This window comes from Chelonia mydas, chromosome 2 (genome assembly GCF_015237465.2).
Source record: "Chelonia mydas isolate rCheMyd1 chromosome 2, rCheMyd1.pri.v2, whole genome shotgun sequence".
Classification (NCBI taxonomy): Eukaryota; Metazoa; Chordata; order Testudines; family Cheloniidae; genus Chelonia; species Chelonia mydas.
In genome coordinates this window covers 3141186-3158557 of record NC_057850.1, presented here as the reverse complement: position 1 = coordinate 3158557, position 17372 = coordinate 3141186, and the positions used below count along the sequence as shown (strand labels likewise).

Sequence of the window (17372 nt, the reverse complement as noted above, 5' to 3'; positions counted from 1 at the left end):
GTTTCAGACGGGAGTGTTAGCATGGGTGGCAGCAGGTACAGCTAATGGGAGGCAGTTGGGTTTGGCAGACTTGCCTTGTTCCACACGACAGAAACCAAGTCCCACTTCAAGAATACGGGCTACCAAGTGAACCCGTACGTACCCAGTCATGACAGCTCTCCACCTTCTCCTGACCGTCCAGAGATACTAGCACAGGCAGATTCAGAACACCCCTACTAAACGGTTGGATTGCCCTTCTGCAGTATTGAAAGGGAACTGAGTGACCCCTAGTGACGATTATAAAAGCGGCAGGAGGAAGGAACCACATGGCCAGTGGTCTTCTGCTGGAAAATAGCCTTCCAAAGCTTGTAAAACAGCAGGAATTGCATTTTCCTGAGAAATCGTCACCGCTGTAGGTCAGGCCAAAAGGTAGCTGGACTGCCTCTTGCTTACAGCTGAGGCTGTTTTGAGAGTTCTCACTTGCTTCCCAGTTGCTGTAGAATCTTCAGTGAAGGGCGTCTCCTCTGGGCTCGTGGCAAGGTGGGGAGGAGGATTTCTCCAGTCTTACAGACCATCTTCCTTAAGGCTATGGTGGGATAACCACATTGAATGTAGGTAATCCTAAACGGACAGATGTTACAAAACCCCAGGGAGGACAGCAAAATGGAGAGCCAGAGAGACTAGGAACATGGGCAGCAAGTAAAATGAGATTACATTTGAGAAAAATACATCAGAACAATAATACCCTAACAGTGAGATGTGTTAGGCTGCAGAATAGTCTTCAAAAGAGGTGCTGTGGAAGGTCTATCGCTGAGGCATCTAAAACAAGGAAACAATGTGTGCTGGCCCCGTGACGTGAGGCTGGAGTAGAACACCTTAGCAGGCTCCCTCTTCTAATGATTGTTGTTTGTAAGGTGGTCTGGCTGCAGGTCACACTCAGTGAGACAGGAAAGTGAAGCTTTTGGCTGGCTTGGCCGCAAGTTGCTTTACTTCCATAGAGTTGTAAAGCAGCACTGAGAGCACAGAGATTTGCACATGATTGTTTTCTGTTGCTTCTATCTCACAGCCTACCGTCCTAGCCTGCGGCATGCACCCTACCTCCCATCCTTATCTTGTGTAGTTGTGAGCAGCCAGAAGCCTGTGGCATGCTTCTCTCAGGCAGAGCCCACTAGCCCAGAGAGTACTGGCTAGACTGCAGCATGTCAGCTGGGGCAGAAGCGCCGGTTACACAGCGCTGTTGGGAATTCAGACTTACTGAACTGCCTGTCCACATGAGCGCTCCAGCTGTACTGCGATCAAGTGAAATCTAATAAACCAGCCAGGGTTGAGTGTCAGGATTTGGCTGGGAGGCCCCTGGCAGGAAGCTGCTTGTGTGCCCTCTCCGGTAAAATGGCACCATTCCCATCTCCCCTACGGGAGCTGTGCCCCAGCTTGGCACTACAGGGCTATGCTGTTGTAGGGGCTTTTTCAGTTTAAAATCCTGCCCACGCGTGGTCGCTGAAAATCCATCGCACTCGTTGCAGTGAAAAGGGAGTCAGCGCTGACATCTTTTCAAACTCAATTTCAAATTCAGTCCAAAAGGCACCTCCTGTCACTTCAGTTTATGCTCTGTACTTTACGCGAGTGCTTTTAAAAGGGAGTGGTGCTGATATGGGATAGTTGCTACTTTACTACTCCCCAGAGGGTGCCGCATTTCAGCGGTGGGTGAAGAGAGCCCTGCAAACAGTCCATGGAGTTCTTTGGCATCGCATAAAATGACAGGTGCTAAATAAATCCTGGGGAAGATTTATACTGCAGTAGCGCCCAGAGGCCCCACTGTGTCTGGTACTCTACAAGCAACACACTAAGATGCCACCCCAGCTTAGGATTACTGACCCCATTGCTGGGACCAGCTGTTTTGTTTGAGCATGAATGATTGCAGCCAAACGTGCTGGCTGGCAAAAGCCTAGGCCTCTTTGGCACGGATGGAGGTTCTGGGATGCCGAGGCCCAGAGGTTTAGTGATGAATTCTGGTAGCCGGTGATGTAGTTACTGTTCCGCCAGGTTGGTCGGGTTTTGCTTTCGGAGGCTGTATTCTGATCAGACAATAAGTCTTCTCATTCATGGAGTGTCATTTGCCATTTGTGCATCTCATTCTGTGGTGCAGCGTCTGTCTACAGAGCAGACAAGTACTCCTGTTTGTGCTCTCTTTGTAACAGGGTGACTCAGTGCAAATACAAGCGGATTGGGTGCCCGTGGCAGGGTCCATACCATGAGCTGACAGTTCATGAAGCGGAGTGCACTCACCCCACAAAGACTGGGAATGAACTGATGGAGATTCTGGATGAAATGGACCAAACCCATAAAAAAGAAATGCAGCTGTATAACAGCATCTTCAGCCTGCTCAGCTTTGAGAAGATTGGCTACACAGGTAATCACTCAGACAGGGCAAAACCAGCCACCACCCAATATTTTCAGTGTCTTGCTTTTGGCACTACTGTTCTTGACGTACTGATGAAGCCTGTTTTTCTTATGTAATGCACAGTGCCGGTCTGTAGATCAGAAGAGCTGGGCTTTGCTGAGCAGACAGTGGCCGCAGTGCGTCTGTCCCAGTAGTGCTCTCCGAGAAAGCTCCCCTGTCTGCTTGGCAGTGGGGTTAGCTCGTGTCTGTGTTCCTTGCTTGGTGCTGGGCGGAGATGGAGGGGTAGTCAGCCATGTTAAGACTTGGCTCAGCAGCAGCAGATTTCATTGTCCTGGCGTCAGGTGGGGTTTGGATTCAGGAGGCGAATGCAGGATTTCGGGGCCTCGGAACTGGTGAAGACTGGACCTGTTTCACAGGCTATGTGCTTGGGCTCTGGACAGGAGCTGACCTCAGTTCTTATGGCGCTGCTTCCCTTGATGGCTAGTCCACGGAGCAGCACTTGTGTCGAGTGGGGAGGAAGGCCACTTCCTAGCTGCAGGTAAGGTGCTGTAGTTGCATCCACTGGATTGATGAACAAGACCAGAATAATAAGAATATAAAACCAGTGTTGCCTGTACTGTTTCTTTGTTTTACTGCAAGTGAAAATGAAATTTGACAGCATCCAGCTAACAGACCCCTTATCTGTCATCTGACACATCCTTCCACCTGGAGTCCAGTGTATTAATAACTGCAGTGACCTGCCCACACACACTGACCCTACGTGATAGGCCTCTCGTTTCCACTGCATGAGAATTACAGCTCCTCACATTCCGTTCTGGTTCCTGTTGTTGGGTCACACACAGTTGGTGAGCTATTCAGAAAGCTTAATTTATCTTTCACGGGGGTCTCCGTGCTGTTGGTTTTGTACCCATCTCCTGGAGAGCGCTCTTTGTAATACGTAGTCATTTCTCATATTTGAGTTCCTCCTGTTCTTGCTTTTCCTTTGGGTGAAGAAAAACCGCAGTGCAGAGCTATCTATTGTCTGCCTCAAATGGCAACTCATGAGGGTGGGGAGGGGGGAAAAGAGGGATACAAATTAACTTTGAATTAACAACTAAACAATGCAATGAAACATGCAGGGAAGCTGGTTACTTTATTAAAGTCGGGCCCGGAGAATTGCTCTTTAAGATTTGTTTGTGCTTCAGGTACTTGCAGGCAAATAATATGGAAGAGAAACTCTGAAGAGGGTATGGAGGGGAAAGGGTGTGGGTGGGGAAAACACATTTCCCTTACCATAAATATTTAGCAGCCCCACAGAGAGGAGCGTAGAGGGAAGATCTCCTGGTCTCGGCTGGCTTTCCTCCTCCATTCTGAGGAGCAATGGATGCTCTGCTGTCCCAGAAGGGAGCCGCAGGCAGAAGCGTGTGATAACCTCGTACTGCTCAAGGTCTCTGCTTGCCTGTCCCATGTGAGGCAGAAAGGTGATTTTTGTAGTTGCAGTGATAGCCACTCTAGCGTCCTGCTGCATTGATCACTTTGTTTTTTAAATCTGGAGCTGAGTCCTTAGTGAAACTTACCGAGGCCGGCATGTGGCAAATGGATTGTGCTGGGAGCTCAGATCATGAAAAACGGAGCAGTCTTGTTAGCTGATCCGCTTAGCCCGGATTCTGGTTTTTCCCAGCATTACATCCGTTGCTGCCAGTGGATACACGTAAGTAGTTGGTGCTGAGGAGGGGAGCGAAGTTCCGTAGCGTCTGCACTTGGAGCACCAGGCTGAGCTAGAACCGTTGGCTAGGGAGTGAGATAGTCCAGCTTTGCTCTGCTGCTGCTTTCCGGGTCCAGCCCTTGTAGGATAAGTTAGCTCAGGTGGGCACCTTCGAGAGCAGGGCAAAGCAGTAGCATTCTGTGCTGCAGTGCATGGCACTGGAGAGGCAATCGAGACACTACACCCCTATGCCTAAAGCAGTTACTTCCTAGGAAAAATGTCTTCTCTGTGTAGAGATGTGTGTTAGAAATAATACCTCTTGATCCCTGAAGATACAGCTGGACTCTCGGCTCTTTTATTGTAGGATTCTGTAGTAAAATGATGGTGTATGTCAAAGCACTGAGTTACCAATGCTGTGTAGCTTGAATAACTGATCACCTCCTTTGTCCAGGTGTTGCCTGCTGTGCTTTCCTAATTCTTCTGGAAACTTTGAAGAATATGTAAACCTGTATGAAATGCACCCAAAGGGTTATTGTACCTGTAGTTATGCTGTGAGCTTCCATGGTTTGTACAGTAAAGACTTCACTGGAACGATGTGTTTGTTCAAAAGTGATAGAGTTGACAAAGTCTTTGTGCTGGCAAAGAGTTTATTGGACTGACAGCGGACTGTGCCTTGAAGTGGGGGCTGGATTTCAGATTTTAGAGTGCATTTGCAAAAGTAAATTTGGACCACTTCTACCCAATGTATTGTTATTTCTTTATGTATCTGAACCCGGAATTTTTGTACCTTTGAACCCTGAAGGTCTGTGTTTCACATGCCCTGTTCTCTGGTTTTGCACTGTGGTAATGCATAATTGTGCCTTATTACCTTGATTACAGATTTGTATGCATAATCCCAATAAAATGTGCTTTGTTATCTGAACTGTATCCTGTCTGCGTGTGATGCTTGTTTTTATGCACTCCAGACCTCAGTTCGGGCACACCCAAGATTTTATACCTAGGATTCGGCTACGGCTTCCCACAAGACTGACCTAACTACACGCTTATTGCCTGTTCCCCCTGCTCTTTCTCCATCAACAGATCACAAAGAAACAAGTGGCAAGGGCCCGTCCATCTTGCCATTCTTGATGGCATGGTTTATAACCAAATTAATGTAGATCATTTGCATCAGTCAGACCCACTTAGGCAACTGACTGATTCTGTGTAATTGTGTGCTGTGTGCACCACCCACTCACCACAAGCTAACATTAGCGTGTCATTTACCTTGTAACAACAAATTCAGACTGATATAGGGAAATACTTCTTTACACAACAACCAGTTGACTTGTGAGACTCTCTGCCACAAGATATTACCGAGGCTAAGAATTCTGAAAAGGATCAGACATTGATACTCAGAATAGCTACAGTTACACTAAATATGCAAATATCAACAGCATATAAACCCTCATGCCTCCAGACCTAAACCCATCAGAGACGGGGGATTCACTGTCTACAGATGGGGTTACTTCAGCCTTCCTTGCAAGCATCTGATTCTGGCCATTGTCAGAGAGAGGGTGCTAGACTAGATGGTCCAACCCAGTTTGGCAATCCCTATGTTTATAAGGTGGTGTATTCAATGGATTTGATTAACCTTGTTTGTATTTTATTCTCCCCTCTCCCTTTCCCTCCCCTCAATTTTATGCATCTTAAAAGTGCTTCCTGTATTTACTGTTTTCGATGGACTGTTAAAGTGCATTGAGTTCCTTCCCAAGAAGTCCCATTTCTCCTGACACTGGCTTGGAGTGGTCACCCCCAACCCCAATTGCCTCCTTATGCCATGTCAAGAAAGGTCCTGCACAATAGCTACAGGTAACGTGAGCTCGATTGTTCAGGCTGCCAGCTGCTCTGGTTAATTGTCTGTCTGTGTTTTCTCCCCCGCCCTCTTTTGTTGTGTTGCAGAAGTTCAGTTCCGTCCCTATAGAACCGATGACTTCATCACCCGCCTGTACTATGAGACGCCCAGGTTCACCGTGCTCAACCAGACCTGGGTGTTAAAGGCCCGAGTCAACGACTCCGAACGCAACCCCAACCTGTCCTGCAAGCGCACCCTCTCCTTCCAGCTCATTCTGAAAAGCAAGATCAGTTCCCCCATGGAGTGTTCCTTCCTGCTCTTGAAAGGGCCCTACGACGACGTGAAAATCAACCCCGTGATCTATCACTTCGTCTTCACCAATGAGAACAATGAGACGGAGTACGTGCCGCTCCCCATCATCGACTCTGTGGAATGTAACAAACTGCTGGCTGCCAAGAACATCAACTTGCGGCTTTTTATATTCCAGATACAGAAATAGGCAAGGCTGAGTTATGCTGGAAGTTACCAAGAAAGCACCACTGAACCATAGTTACCTCGAACGGCTGCCTGTGCCCGTTGTGATTTCACAGTAATTTGATCATTTTAAAAAGAAAAAAACAACAAAACGTCTGCATGTGTATGCAACAGCGTAAGCAGTCACAGCCTTCCTTCCCTTCCCTTCCCCCATCTTCCCCAGGGACAGACAAGAATGGAGCCAGGTCCGGGTCGAGGACTGGCACGTGGGGGTGACAGCTGGGAAGCCTGCAGGTGCTGGCAGCATACCGAGAGCTCTTTGGCATGCTGTGGCGAGGGCAAGTTGGGGAGCCAGCGATCCAAGCAGTTCAGTATATGTGAATAGACAGAGTTTTCTTGTCCTGGTACAGTGCACAATCTGCATGTGGCAGCTGGGGGGCTGTAAGGGAGGCAGTGGTGTTATTTTCTCCCCCTCCTTTCAGATCTCATGTGGCTTGAATGAACTGGATACATTTCAGTTTCCTGTTTTGCTTTTGGGGTGGGGAGCACAGAGACAAGTCTAGCTGTGATTTAGGGGCTTGGGAGAGCCTAGTTCATTATTACTTGTGCTGTCTGGTCCTCTGTCTATTGTATCAGTAGAATAAAACAAACGGGGATTCCCACCCCCCCCTTCCAAAAACAAAGCAAAACCCTAATGAGGTGTTTAGGGGAGTTTGTGGCACTTGTGCTGGCTGGGCTGACGTTCCACTCTTCTGTGGGAAGAGGATGGAAGTGGGGAGAAATGACGGAGCTGTAGTGCATTGCATATGAAAGTGCTCCAAAGAACCAGACTCCCCATTTGTGTCTAGTCTGTATAAACTAACCCTTTGTTCCACGTCCCTTTCACCCCAAGCTTTGGGTCCAGTGGAGTTAACCATTGCCATGGTTTGTAAATGGAAGTTTAAGATGCAGGGTGAAGACTATGAAAAGCAGACATGCTGAGCATCGCATGATCTCTCACGGGGTTGTGACGTGAACCTCCTGGACTGAGTGGGCTTTCCTGGTAATTCCCAAGCGAAGATGCTCTTGTTCTCGAATAACTTAAGAACAGGTTATTGGAGCATTTTTGTCAGGACTGTGCTAACGGCGAATGGATCAGAACGGTTCAGTGTCCCCTCTCCTTCCCTTCCCCCACAAACACCACCTGGACTGCTGCAAACAAAATACTGTATCTCTAGTTTATTTTGTATTGCACATCATGAAGAAACAATCCCAAGGTCATTTCTACAGTTTCATGCTTCCTCCAGCCCTGCAATATAGCACAGGTTGAGATTTTATCTAGACAAGATGAGGACCTATGTAGAAACCAAACCTAAATTCTTGCAGACTTTTCGGAATGCAGGGTGAAATTCTGTCCCTTTGCAGTTTTGCCAAAACTTGAGTTTCTTGTGAAACAAGAAAAAAGAAACGAGTTGCAGGCTCTTCTAGTAATTATGCAATTTTACAGTGTGAGAATATTTTTTATATATGAAATATATACAGCATGTTTATGGACAGGGATAGTGCAGCCAGTCACCAAATTGTGAAGAGATCTACAGGGATGTTTCACTCGACACTATTTTTAAGAAATGTAAATGTGGGGTATTACTGGTGGTGGATGAAAACACTACCATAAGCTCATTAATGCCGTGTATTCAAGACCAGCCACCCAGTAACTATGCCCACTGAAGTCAGGCTATCTAATTTTATTTTTAAGGAATAACTGGATTGGGTATGATGTAAATCATGGAAACCTCTCGCAGATGCTGCCTACAATGAAGCTATTACTGTTTTACTTTCTGTCATGAAGCTTCTTCTGCCCTGGGTTTTCATTCTGAATCATGTCAGCTTTCCAGCCTAGCTTTTTGGCCTCCCACTGGCCGTTCTAAAGGTAGTGGCCACTGGGAGTTCGAGCCCTTTTATTGGTAACTTGACGAGTCTTTCTGCTGTGCCCCATGGAATAGGAGAATGTTTAGAGCATGAAGCCTAGTTAATAGTCTTAATAGTGTCTTGAAATCTTAGTGATGTCTTTTAAAGAGGCATCGAGTTTCATAGAGTGACGGTATTACTGCCAGGTTAAAACTTGCTTGTTGAAAATGCTCAGTTAGAGTGGGTGTGAGAGTTACAAAGAAAAAATCACTCTCCATTAGCTGCTGCTGTGGCTGTCTCGTGCGGAGGTTGGAGTCTGAGCTTATGTGCTACAGGTGCAGCCCCGTCCTTCACGTCTCCCCTCCCTCGCCTTGGGAGCGGGATCTCCGCTGCTCGAGCCCCAGGTGTGTGGAATGTCTAACACTGACTTGCTAGAATTGTAAGCTGTCATTTTACAGAGGCGTCTCCGTCGCTTCAGAGGGATAACACCTGTTATAGCTTTCTTTTGATTAAATACCAAAGAGCCATTTTCCCGTTAGCCCCTTTACTCTTCGTTACTCTCACATGCTACATGTTAGACTGACAGACTAAATAGCATGCAAATGGCCAGTCTATATTTGGTGACGGTTTTGAGTGTCTAAGAATGACCCCAACACTACAGTGCCCGTAGAGCAGGTCAGACCACCTTGGAAAACTTCAGAGGAACTTTTTTGTGATGAATGTAAATTTTTTCAAAATGGATAGTGTCAGGGTTGCCTGTCTTCTGTGTTAGCAACACTGAAGGTATCACCAAAGGCTGACTCCATTTAGTGCTGTTTCCTGAGATCTAGTCGCTTACAGGATAGGTTGGAAGCCAGTTCAGGAAAGATGGTGCCCTCAGGAAAAGCCATTCAGAACAAGTTGGCCACGATCAGAGTCCCTTGCTTGGAAAAGTCTAGAGTGGAGTCAAACACCAGGGGCAGACTGAGACTTCCCCTTGGTTATGGTAAGGGAACTTGCATCGCAGTTGTCTTCCCATTGCCCCAGCCTGCAGTTGTTCAGTTTGTAGTGCAGTTTGTTCCTTTTTGTCAAATGCACAAAGGCTTGTCAAGGAAACAGAAATTCCCCTCACCAGGGGCCGTTGTGTGGTAGCTGACTGGCTCAGGCAGTGCCACATGAATAGAGCTTGTTTTTGTACGAGGTGGAAGAACTCCAGTGCAGTCTGGTACAGGCCACTGCTTCCTTCTGTGACTAGCAATAGCTCTTTGAACCTGTCCTTGTTAACTGTTTTGAACAGGACTAGGTATCCACTGGATTGTTGATCCTACTGGAGTATCGGGGATTCCAATGTTCTGCAGACCTTCCAGGAGAGGATGGCCAGGTGTGGGTCACGTCAGCATGACAGAGCATGTCATGTTGGGTTACATGGACACTTAGTGCTCTGTTCACTTTACGCAGAGTACGGCGGCACTGTGGCAGGTATCTTCAGAGTAGCATCGTTGGAATGACCAAAAGTGATCTAGAAGTGTCTTGACTGTAACCTTTGGGAAGTGAAGACTACCAGCCCTGGCATTTGTGAAACTTAGACTTGCCTTCTCCTAAGGCTCTAAGAAGCTCACGAGTGAAGAGTTGAGTCACCTTGAGGAAGGATTTGCCTATCCTAGTGTAACTGGAAAATACCACTTGCGGCAGATACGCGCAGTGCATCTATCAGGAAGGAGTTGCTACGTTAAGTCCGGTAATAGAGTATGAGAATTTAGTTAAAGCCACCATGCAAACTGACCAGTGCACAAGGTAGGTATATTTCCCATGTACCAATGCCCTTTTCCCACTGTTGCAAAGGCAGGAGGGTGAGTATTTTCTAGAGTCATTAAAGGTCACCCTAGGAATGTTCTGCAATACCTGACACTTTCCATTTAGTATAGCCTGGAAGGCATTGATCACTCTCTAACCAGTGCCACTGGTTTGCTAATACACCTGGTATGTTCATGTGCTTTCTACTGAGGCAACTGCCTCTTAACCCGGTGACCAAAGAAATCCAAGTTCTCGCATCATCCGTGCGAGTGATAGAACTTCAGTAACAGCTTCATGGAACGGGCTACTGAGAAGCACAGAAGCGAAACACAAAGGCGCTCTGCATTAATATGAGTTATTGGAGGGAGGGTGAGAACTATGCATGGCTTCAAGACCTAAATTAAGGGGTAAAACTTTCCAAAGTAAATGGAGCATATGAGAAACATGTGCTTGGAAATGAACTTCAACAGAAGAAATCCTGTCCCTGAGGAGTTCCCCTTCCATCCTGAAAGCTTAGAGCAACTTGGGGCTTAGTTCAGGGGGAGCCTCTTTCCCAGGAGGCTTGAGAACCCATCAAGAGATGGCAAAGAGACGTCATTCCGTTAGGAAGCTTTGAAGATTCTCCTAGAGAACTTCAGGCAAATCCTCTGGAGAGTTCATTCTGCTGCTCCGAGGATGGGCAGCTGCAGAGATCTTTGTACAGCTTTGTTCTAATGATTCACTTTTTAAAAAATTGGAAATGTTCAACCCCCACGTGCCCCTGATAGGGAAAGACTCATTTTATATTTCTTAATACCGGCTCTTGACGCTTCTGGGTTCGATCCATGTGTAGTTTGCATGCTGGGTTTTCCCCACGCCAGCTTCTTCTTTCAGAAGGTTACCTGGGGACTTACTCATTTTCTAGTACATGGGGAGAATTTGTGGCAACCTCCAAACTTTTCAGGGTAGAATAATTTTACCAGGTCGCTTCCCCAATTCCGCCCCCGGTGATTTTAAAGCTAGTAAAATCCTGCAGGTCTGAACTTGTTTGTGGCCTAATCTTAGTACAATAGTCCAGGTTACTATGTTTTCATCTCTGAGAGTGTTTCTCCAGTTCCCTGAGTGTGTAGGGTGAATGCTGGTGAGTTTCTGAGGGTAAATTGTTTCGTATTTGGTAACTCTTGTCCCAAGCAACTGGCTCCCATGGGAGGAGGTAGCTTTGCTTATCTTCATTTGGTTGATGGGAAGAATCTGGCTGTTTTCTGTGCACTTTGCTTTAGATGATGCCCAGTGGCAGTGGAGTCTTCCTGTGCTGCTGTCAAAGGGGGGTGCTCCCGGGCTTGCCCAGCTGAGCACCACACTGGCTACTTTGCAGGGGTTGGGGTCCCCACTTAATTAGTATGTAAAACAGATGCAGCCGTCCTCATCTCTTTAATTGAGGGATGCAGCTTGGGTAGGATGGTTGCCAGTGCACAGTGCTGCTGCTTAGATCAAAGTGTAGCCCTATAATCTCCATGGCCCGTCTTCCCCATGAAGATAAGGGAAGCCACAGGCATTTTATGCAACACAGGGTTAATCAGTGTTGGAATAGTAGTCTTCTCTCCAAAGACAACTCCGGTAGGCCTTGAATTCAGATGGAACAGATTTTTTTAATGCAACTCTCTTCTGTAGATTCAGGCAGGAACCTCCAGTTTGCACATTTAACGAGATTCCTTTAGTCTCTGTGTGATAGTTGCATGAGTTGAGCAGAAGATGTCGTCAGACAGCAACTTTGAGTGAAACGGGCACAATCTCTGAGAGTTCCCAATATTAAGGCAAATTGAGACCCAGCCCGTCAGCTGTGATTTAATGCAACTCTGCGTCTCCTGCACCATAGGGTGCTTCCCAATAGCATCCACAGTGCCATGGGCTGCACATGACAAACCTGTCTGGGCAGAGACCCATTACTGTCATCTGATCCTCCCCCGTGTGTGTAGATGTCTCCCTACTCCTCTTTTGTGTCAAACTGTTTTACATACCGTTTGCTATGTGCCTTTAATATTGGCCAATGTTTTCAAAGGATGGCTATGGGAAAAGTGGAACCCTTTCCTTTCCCAGGAACGTTCCTCTGCAGCCCTCACAGATGCTAGTTGAATGAATGTGTCTGCAGGTCTTCACTGAAGAGGTATTGCCTCTTCCTCTTTCTCTTCTCTTGTTGCCACTGAATGTTTCTGTCCCCTTTTTTTGCCTCTAGATTCCTCTCTCCTGTAAGCGCAAGGCGTTGTGCTTTGGAGTAGCCATGTGTTCCCTGTTTCTGAAAGGTGGGACTGAGATTATTGGTCAGATGCAGACTTAAATTTGCGTAAGCCTGGGCCAGTATTTGTGGCCCAGGCCTGGGGAGTGATGTGACCAAATTGTGTCTGAATGGGACTGAATGCACAGTCTTCCCCTGTGGTTACTGTTTGTACTGCTTCACTAAGACAATGGCAGGTAATCTCTTTGGAAGCCAAAAGACAGGGCCCTTGTACAGTATTACAAAAGTTCTTGTATATTAGTATTAGTTCTTACAGGGCAAAACGAAGGGAGAAGCAACTGTATATCCACATCCGACCGAAGCATTAGACTGAGAAAAGCACATTGCAGTGAGGGGGAGGACCTGGTAAAGTGGGGACTCCAGCTGGGGTTACTCATCAGAGTCCAGCTGCTAGAGTTGGCGTTCCATAAGAGCTGTGTCCATTGCTCCCTTTGGGTTTGTGGTTTTAAAATGCCTTCCTGAATCGGTGGCTGTGTCCGGGAGTCCCTGGCCAGCTGCCAGCCAGACTCAACGGATTTCCTGGGTGTGATGGTCAAAAAATTCTAAATTATCAGATTTTTTTGCAAAGCTGTTCTCTCTCTCCTCGCCCTCGTCCCTCAACTCCCTTGCATAGGTCACACTGTCCTTACTGGACATTGGAAAATTCATACACAGTAGCTGAGCCTTACGTGTCTAGTTCAGTACTAGACAAATAAAGATTGTAGCACGTCTCTTCATGCCAGGGCTGAAGACTGGCAGACCACAAACCTCCTTACAGTATTTACTGTGGGTAATTTATTTAACTAGTGAATGTAGAATTAAAATAATTTAAAAGCTAACGGTTTGTTTGCGGGATCGTATGTCCTCTCTGTAATTGGCCTGGTTTTATTTGTGTTCTCGTTCCTTTAGTTCATTCTATATAGCAGGGCTAGAACGGGCAGGGTGGGCGCGGGGGGGTGAGAGGGTTAATTCTAACTCTGGGATTCAGCTTGAGGCTGGTGTTCAAAGTAGATGAGGGTGGGTGGGTCTCAGTCTGGCCTCTGGACACTTGTCTCGCAGAACCAGCCCGCAGCTGGCAGGCGAATCAGGGCGGCGTGGGACTGCCGCAAGTCAGGGCTGAGAAGCGCTGCTAGGGCGTTGTCAGAGCACGTGCAGCCCCTGGCTTGGTTACCGCTACCGCCCGCCTCCTCCCGGTGCCTGAGCACTACACGTGGCGACCCCCGTCTGAGAGGGCTGGTTCTGACGCTGTCGGGAATGATTTCTTCTGTTCCTTTTGTGGTCTGCGTTCTGTTTGAATAGTTTCTGTATGTAACTGTAGTAAAAAACCAAACCAAACCACTTGTGTCTGTGTTTACTTGACCAAACCGTGCTGCCAGTCATCCTCCCTGCTCTCTAGGAGATCTGCCAGCGCCGTGGGGTGCAGAGTCTCTGTTCCGTGGAGCAGGCCCATGGGGCAGGTCAGCTTTGCTGCAGGGGCAGCTCCTGACCATTCTAGGTCTGGTGCACTTTGTCCTGTCTCCGCGCAGGGGCTGGACTAGATGACCTCTCAGGGTCCCTCTCAGGGTCCCTTCCAGCCCTACATTTCTGTGACTGTCCCTGGAGGAAACTTGAGCCCCACAAGATCCCATACTTTATCAAAGGAGTTGATTCCACTTGTGCCGTTACAGTAGCCAAGAATGGTGAGAACATTGGAAAGGGACCTCTTCGAATCCCAGCCAAAGCATGCTAGGCATGGCCCAGTTCTGCTCCTGGCTTGGGTCTGCATGGTCAGGACCCCAGCAGCCGGACTGCACGCAGTGACAGCCCTGTGTAATGTTCCTGACCAGTCAGAATGGAGGCACCACAGTGTGGAGAACGAACAGCCACGCCACCCAGTAACCCAAATATGGCTACTCCCCTCTCATCCCTGCTTCACCTGCCAAGTGTCTGGGTCTCTGACTCTCAGCATGTCCTAGGCTCCACAGCCCAAGTCTGTGGGGGAGAATAGGACTGCGGGAGTGAAGAACCCAAAGCTAAGTGGTTAGGCAGTGTGATGGCAGAGAGATCAGGGTAATAACAGGAATTCCTCATGCATGGTGCTGGCTTCTAAAGTAAGGGGGGCCGAGGGGTTACTGTGGATAGTCCAGTGACGTCATCTGCTCAGTGGGAGTCAAAAAGCAAACGACCTCAGGATATAGAAAATAATAAAAATAGCTCTTCTTCTATCTCCATGGCGGGGCCTTAACCCAAATGCTGGGTTCAGGACTGGTCACCTTCTCTCGTTCATGGCCCAGCAGCAAGCGAAGGGGTCAAGCGGTGGGTAGTGAAAACGCTTAGAGGCATGAAGTCTTCTGTACGGGGAAAATGAGAAGGCCTGGGGCTGTTTCGAGGGGGAAGAGGAGGTGTGATGTAGGGGTCCAAAATAATCAAATAGGGAGGGTGACTCGTGCGCTTCTAGTTATCTTTTCTGATACAAGAACAAGGGGACGGACTGAAAGGCAACAGAAACTGAAAAAAACATTTTTGACACGATGCATTGCCTGTGAAACTCTGCCCCAAGATTGCTGAGTCCAAGAGCTCAGCAGGATTCAGAACAGGATTGGACATTTGTAGGGGTAACAGGAACACCCAATTTAAAAATAAAAGTGCTCGTTGGGGTTGCGATTGTATCTCTGTAAGTTGTACGACACCTTTACACTGGGGCCCTCATCCTGACTGAGCCTCTGAAGGTTTGTAGTAAAAATAGCCAAGATCATGATGTTTCAGATCCTAGCTCAATGTCCAGGAGTTAGGACGAACTCGGAGCAGATTATCCCAGAATTGGGCATTCTGGACGTTCTGGCTCCTTCCCCTGAAGCCGCCAGTCCCAGCCACTCTCAGCACATCGGACTAGATGGAGCCGTGCTCTGAGCCGGTAGGGCAGTGCCTGCGTTTCCTGCTTTTATCTCCCTTTCTTTGTACCTCTTGTTGCACCCTGGACCTTCCACCTTTATTCTCCCTGGCCCCCTCTGGAGATACTGAAGTCGTGTAGTTGCCTTTGGCTTTAACGCAAGTCAGTGTGATCAGGCGAAGTAGCTGGAACATTGACTTTGTTCATTACTTTACCTGCTTTCTGAAGTGCTTTGAGCTCTGCTGATGAAAAGCGCGAGAGGAGAGCGAGGTAATATTATTACTCGCTGATATTGGGAGTGCTGTGTGTAGAGGTTAGGTTTTCCATATGCTCTTTTTTTATTAGTAGCAGCAGCCTTTGTGATGGATGGTCCATGCGTTTGAATAACACACTGTCATTGTGATGTTAGACTTGGTACACCACTGTAATCCTCTGGCCGGTGACTATTGAAAACTAGTTGGCCAACATGTTACTTGTTGGTACAGTGTGGCCTATTTCTGTAGGCCCCCTCCGTCCCGCTCAGCTGGGGTGTGCTCGGGGTATAAGCCCACGCAGCGGGATCCCTCACACTACAGCAGCACAATCCTGATTCACTGTGTCTGATCGTGAGTCCCACTGATTTCTTTCTATTTAATTTCTCTGGGTACTGGGTGTCACTCAGACTGTCCAGAGCAGCCATTTTATGTATATCCTCTGTGCGTGAAACCTCACCGGGATCCATCATCCCATCAAGCATAAGAAAATGTGAACCCACCCCCAAAAAACCCCTCTTTAGCTATATGGTCGTCCTGCACCATAGGACGGGGGTGCCTTCCAAACTCCCCCTCTCTCACCTCCCAGAGCCGCAGAGACGTCGCTGGGGTTTTCTGTAGGTGACATGAGTTGGTTGGGTTTTGTGTGTCTGTTGAAGCGCTGCGCGAAGGCGCGTGCTGTCTCCGATGTAGATCTGGGCGTGGTGAGGTGGATGGAGTACGGAAGGGTGGTTCAGTTCAGCTGTGTCAGCTCCTTCTCCCACGCGTCAGGGTCCTCTGGGTTGGCAGGTTAGAACAGAACCGCGCTGGGTTGTGTGGGGAGAAGTGACCATTCGGGTGGCTAGCGCCAGTCCCATGGAGAGCTCTGCATCTCGGGACAGACATTTTGGCCTGGAGTCTGGGGAGCCAGTGCGAACAGCGGACGCCCCGCGGGGGATGTGCTGCCAGTGACCTGTGGAGCTCCTGTGTGTTGTGTAAGCTGGAGGGTTTTTCAGAATGTTTCTAGATAGCCGTCATGATGATCAAACCTGGAGGCCACAAACACACAGATCCCGGCCAGGTCTGTGGCCTGCTGGAGGGGAGCGATCCTCTGGCGAGCCGCAGAGACAAGTGGGCGTCTCTTGCTGCTGTGGCTCTTTTGGACTCATGACCACCAAGTGTCCAAGGGACCCCAACGTGGTGGACTGAAAAGGTGGGGGAGGAATATCATTTATTGGACTGACTTCTGTTGGTGAGAGAGACCTGGTTTTGAGCTACACAGAGCTCTTCTTGCCAAAGCTTCCTCAAAGGACTTCCTGTTTCTGACAGCAGCCCCTCAGTCCGACGAGGATTCACCTTTAGCCAGGGGTTTGCTCCACTTCCAGAGATGGGCACAGTCAGGGGGCTTGGCCCTCCTGAAATGGAGAGTCTATAATAGGGCCTCCCTTCTTGGCTACGTGAGGCCGAGAACCTGATGCTCAAGCACTGGCTAAGCTCAGAAACTTCTTGCTCCTGATCTGTGGAGGGGATTCAGATCTGCCAGAAGGAGCCAAGCAAAACCCAACGGCCCCCAGCTCCTCTGCGCCCGAACCCCAGGGGCCCCCAGCTCCTCTGCGCCCAGGATGCCCCCTGGGCAAGAGGACTGTAATTGTTAGGTGCCTTGTGGAACTGCACTAGAGACAATCAGAGATTTCATAATGAAATACACATTGGCAAGTTTTCTCAGGCTGAGAGTTTTGATTTTCCTTCCCCTTCTCTACCCCAAGAGACTTTTGTACGTTCCCTGACTAGACACTTTCACTCTGCCCTGCAGAGAACTGACCCACCGGCCCCCGGGAGCAGCCCCCTCGGCGAGTCAGGTTACAGTTCACCTGCCTTCCCTAACACCTACTTAAAATCCCTTCCCCCTCGTGAAGTGGAGCCAGCATTTCTTCTCCAGGGCATATCCTCTTCCTACCAAGGGTGTTCAGACCTGTGCGGCCAGCATGGACCC

At 48.4% G+C, this 17372-nt stretch overlaps 1 protein-coding gene across 1 annotated transcript in view; it reads left to right on the top strand.

Annotated features, from left to right (window-relative positions):
* The window catches only part of CYHR1 (cysteine and histidine rich 1), a 42630-nt gene extending 29015 nt beyond the window's left edge, over positions 1 to 13615 (top strand). The window contains exons 3-4 of the mRNA XM_037891832.2: positions 2178 to 2389; positions 6003 to 13615. Of these exons, the coding sequence (XP_037747760.1) occupies positions 2178 to 2389; positions 6003 to 6394 (604 nt within the window). The 3' untranslated portion in view covers positions 6395 to 13615. The remainder of the gene's footprint in view (positions 1 to 2177; positions 2390 to 6002) is intronic.
* Positions 13616 to 17372: the final 3757 nt, after the last annotated feature.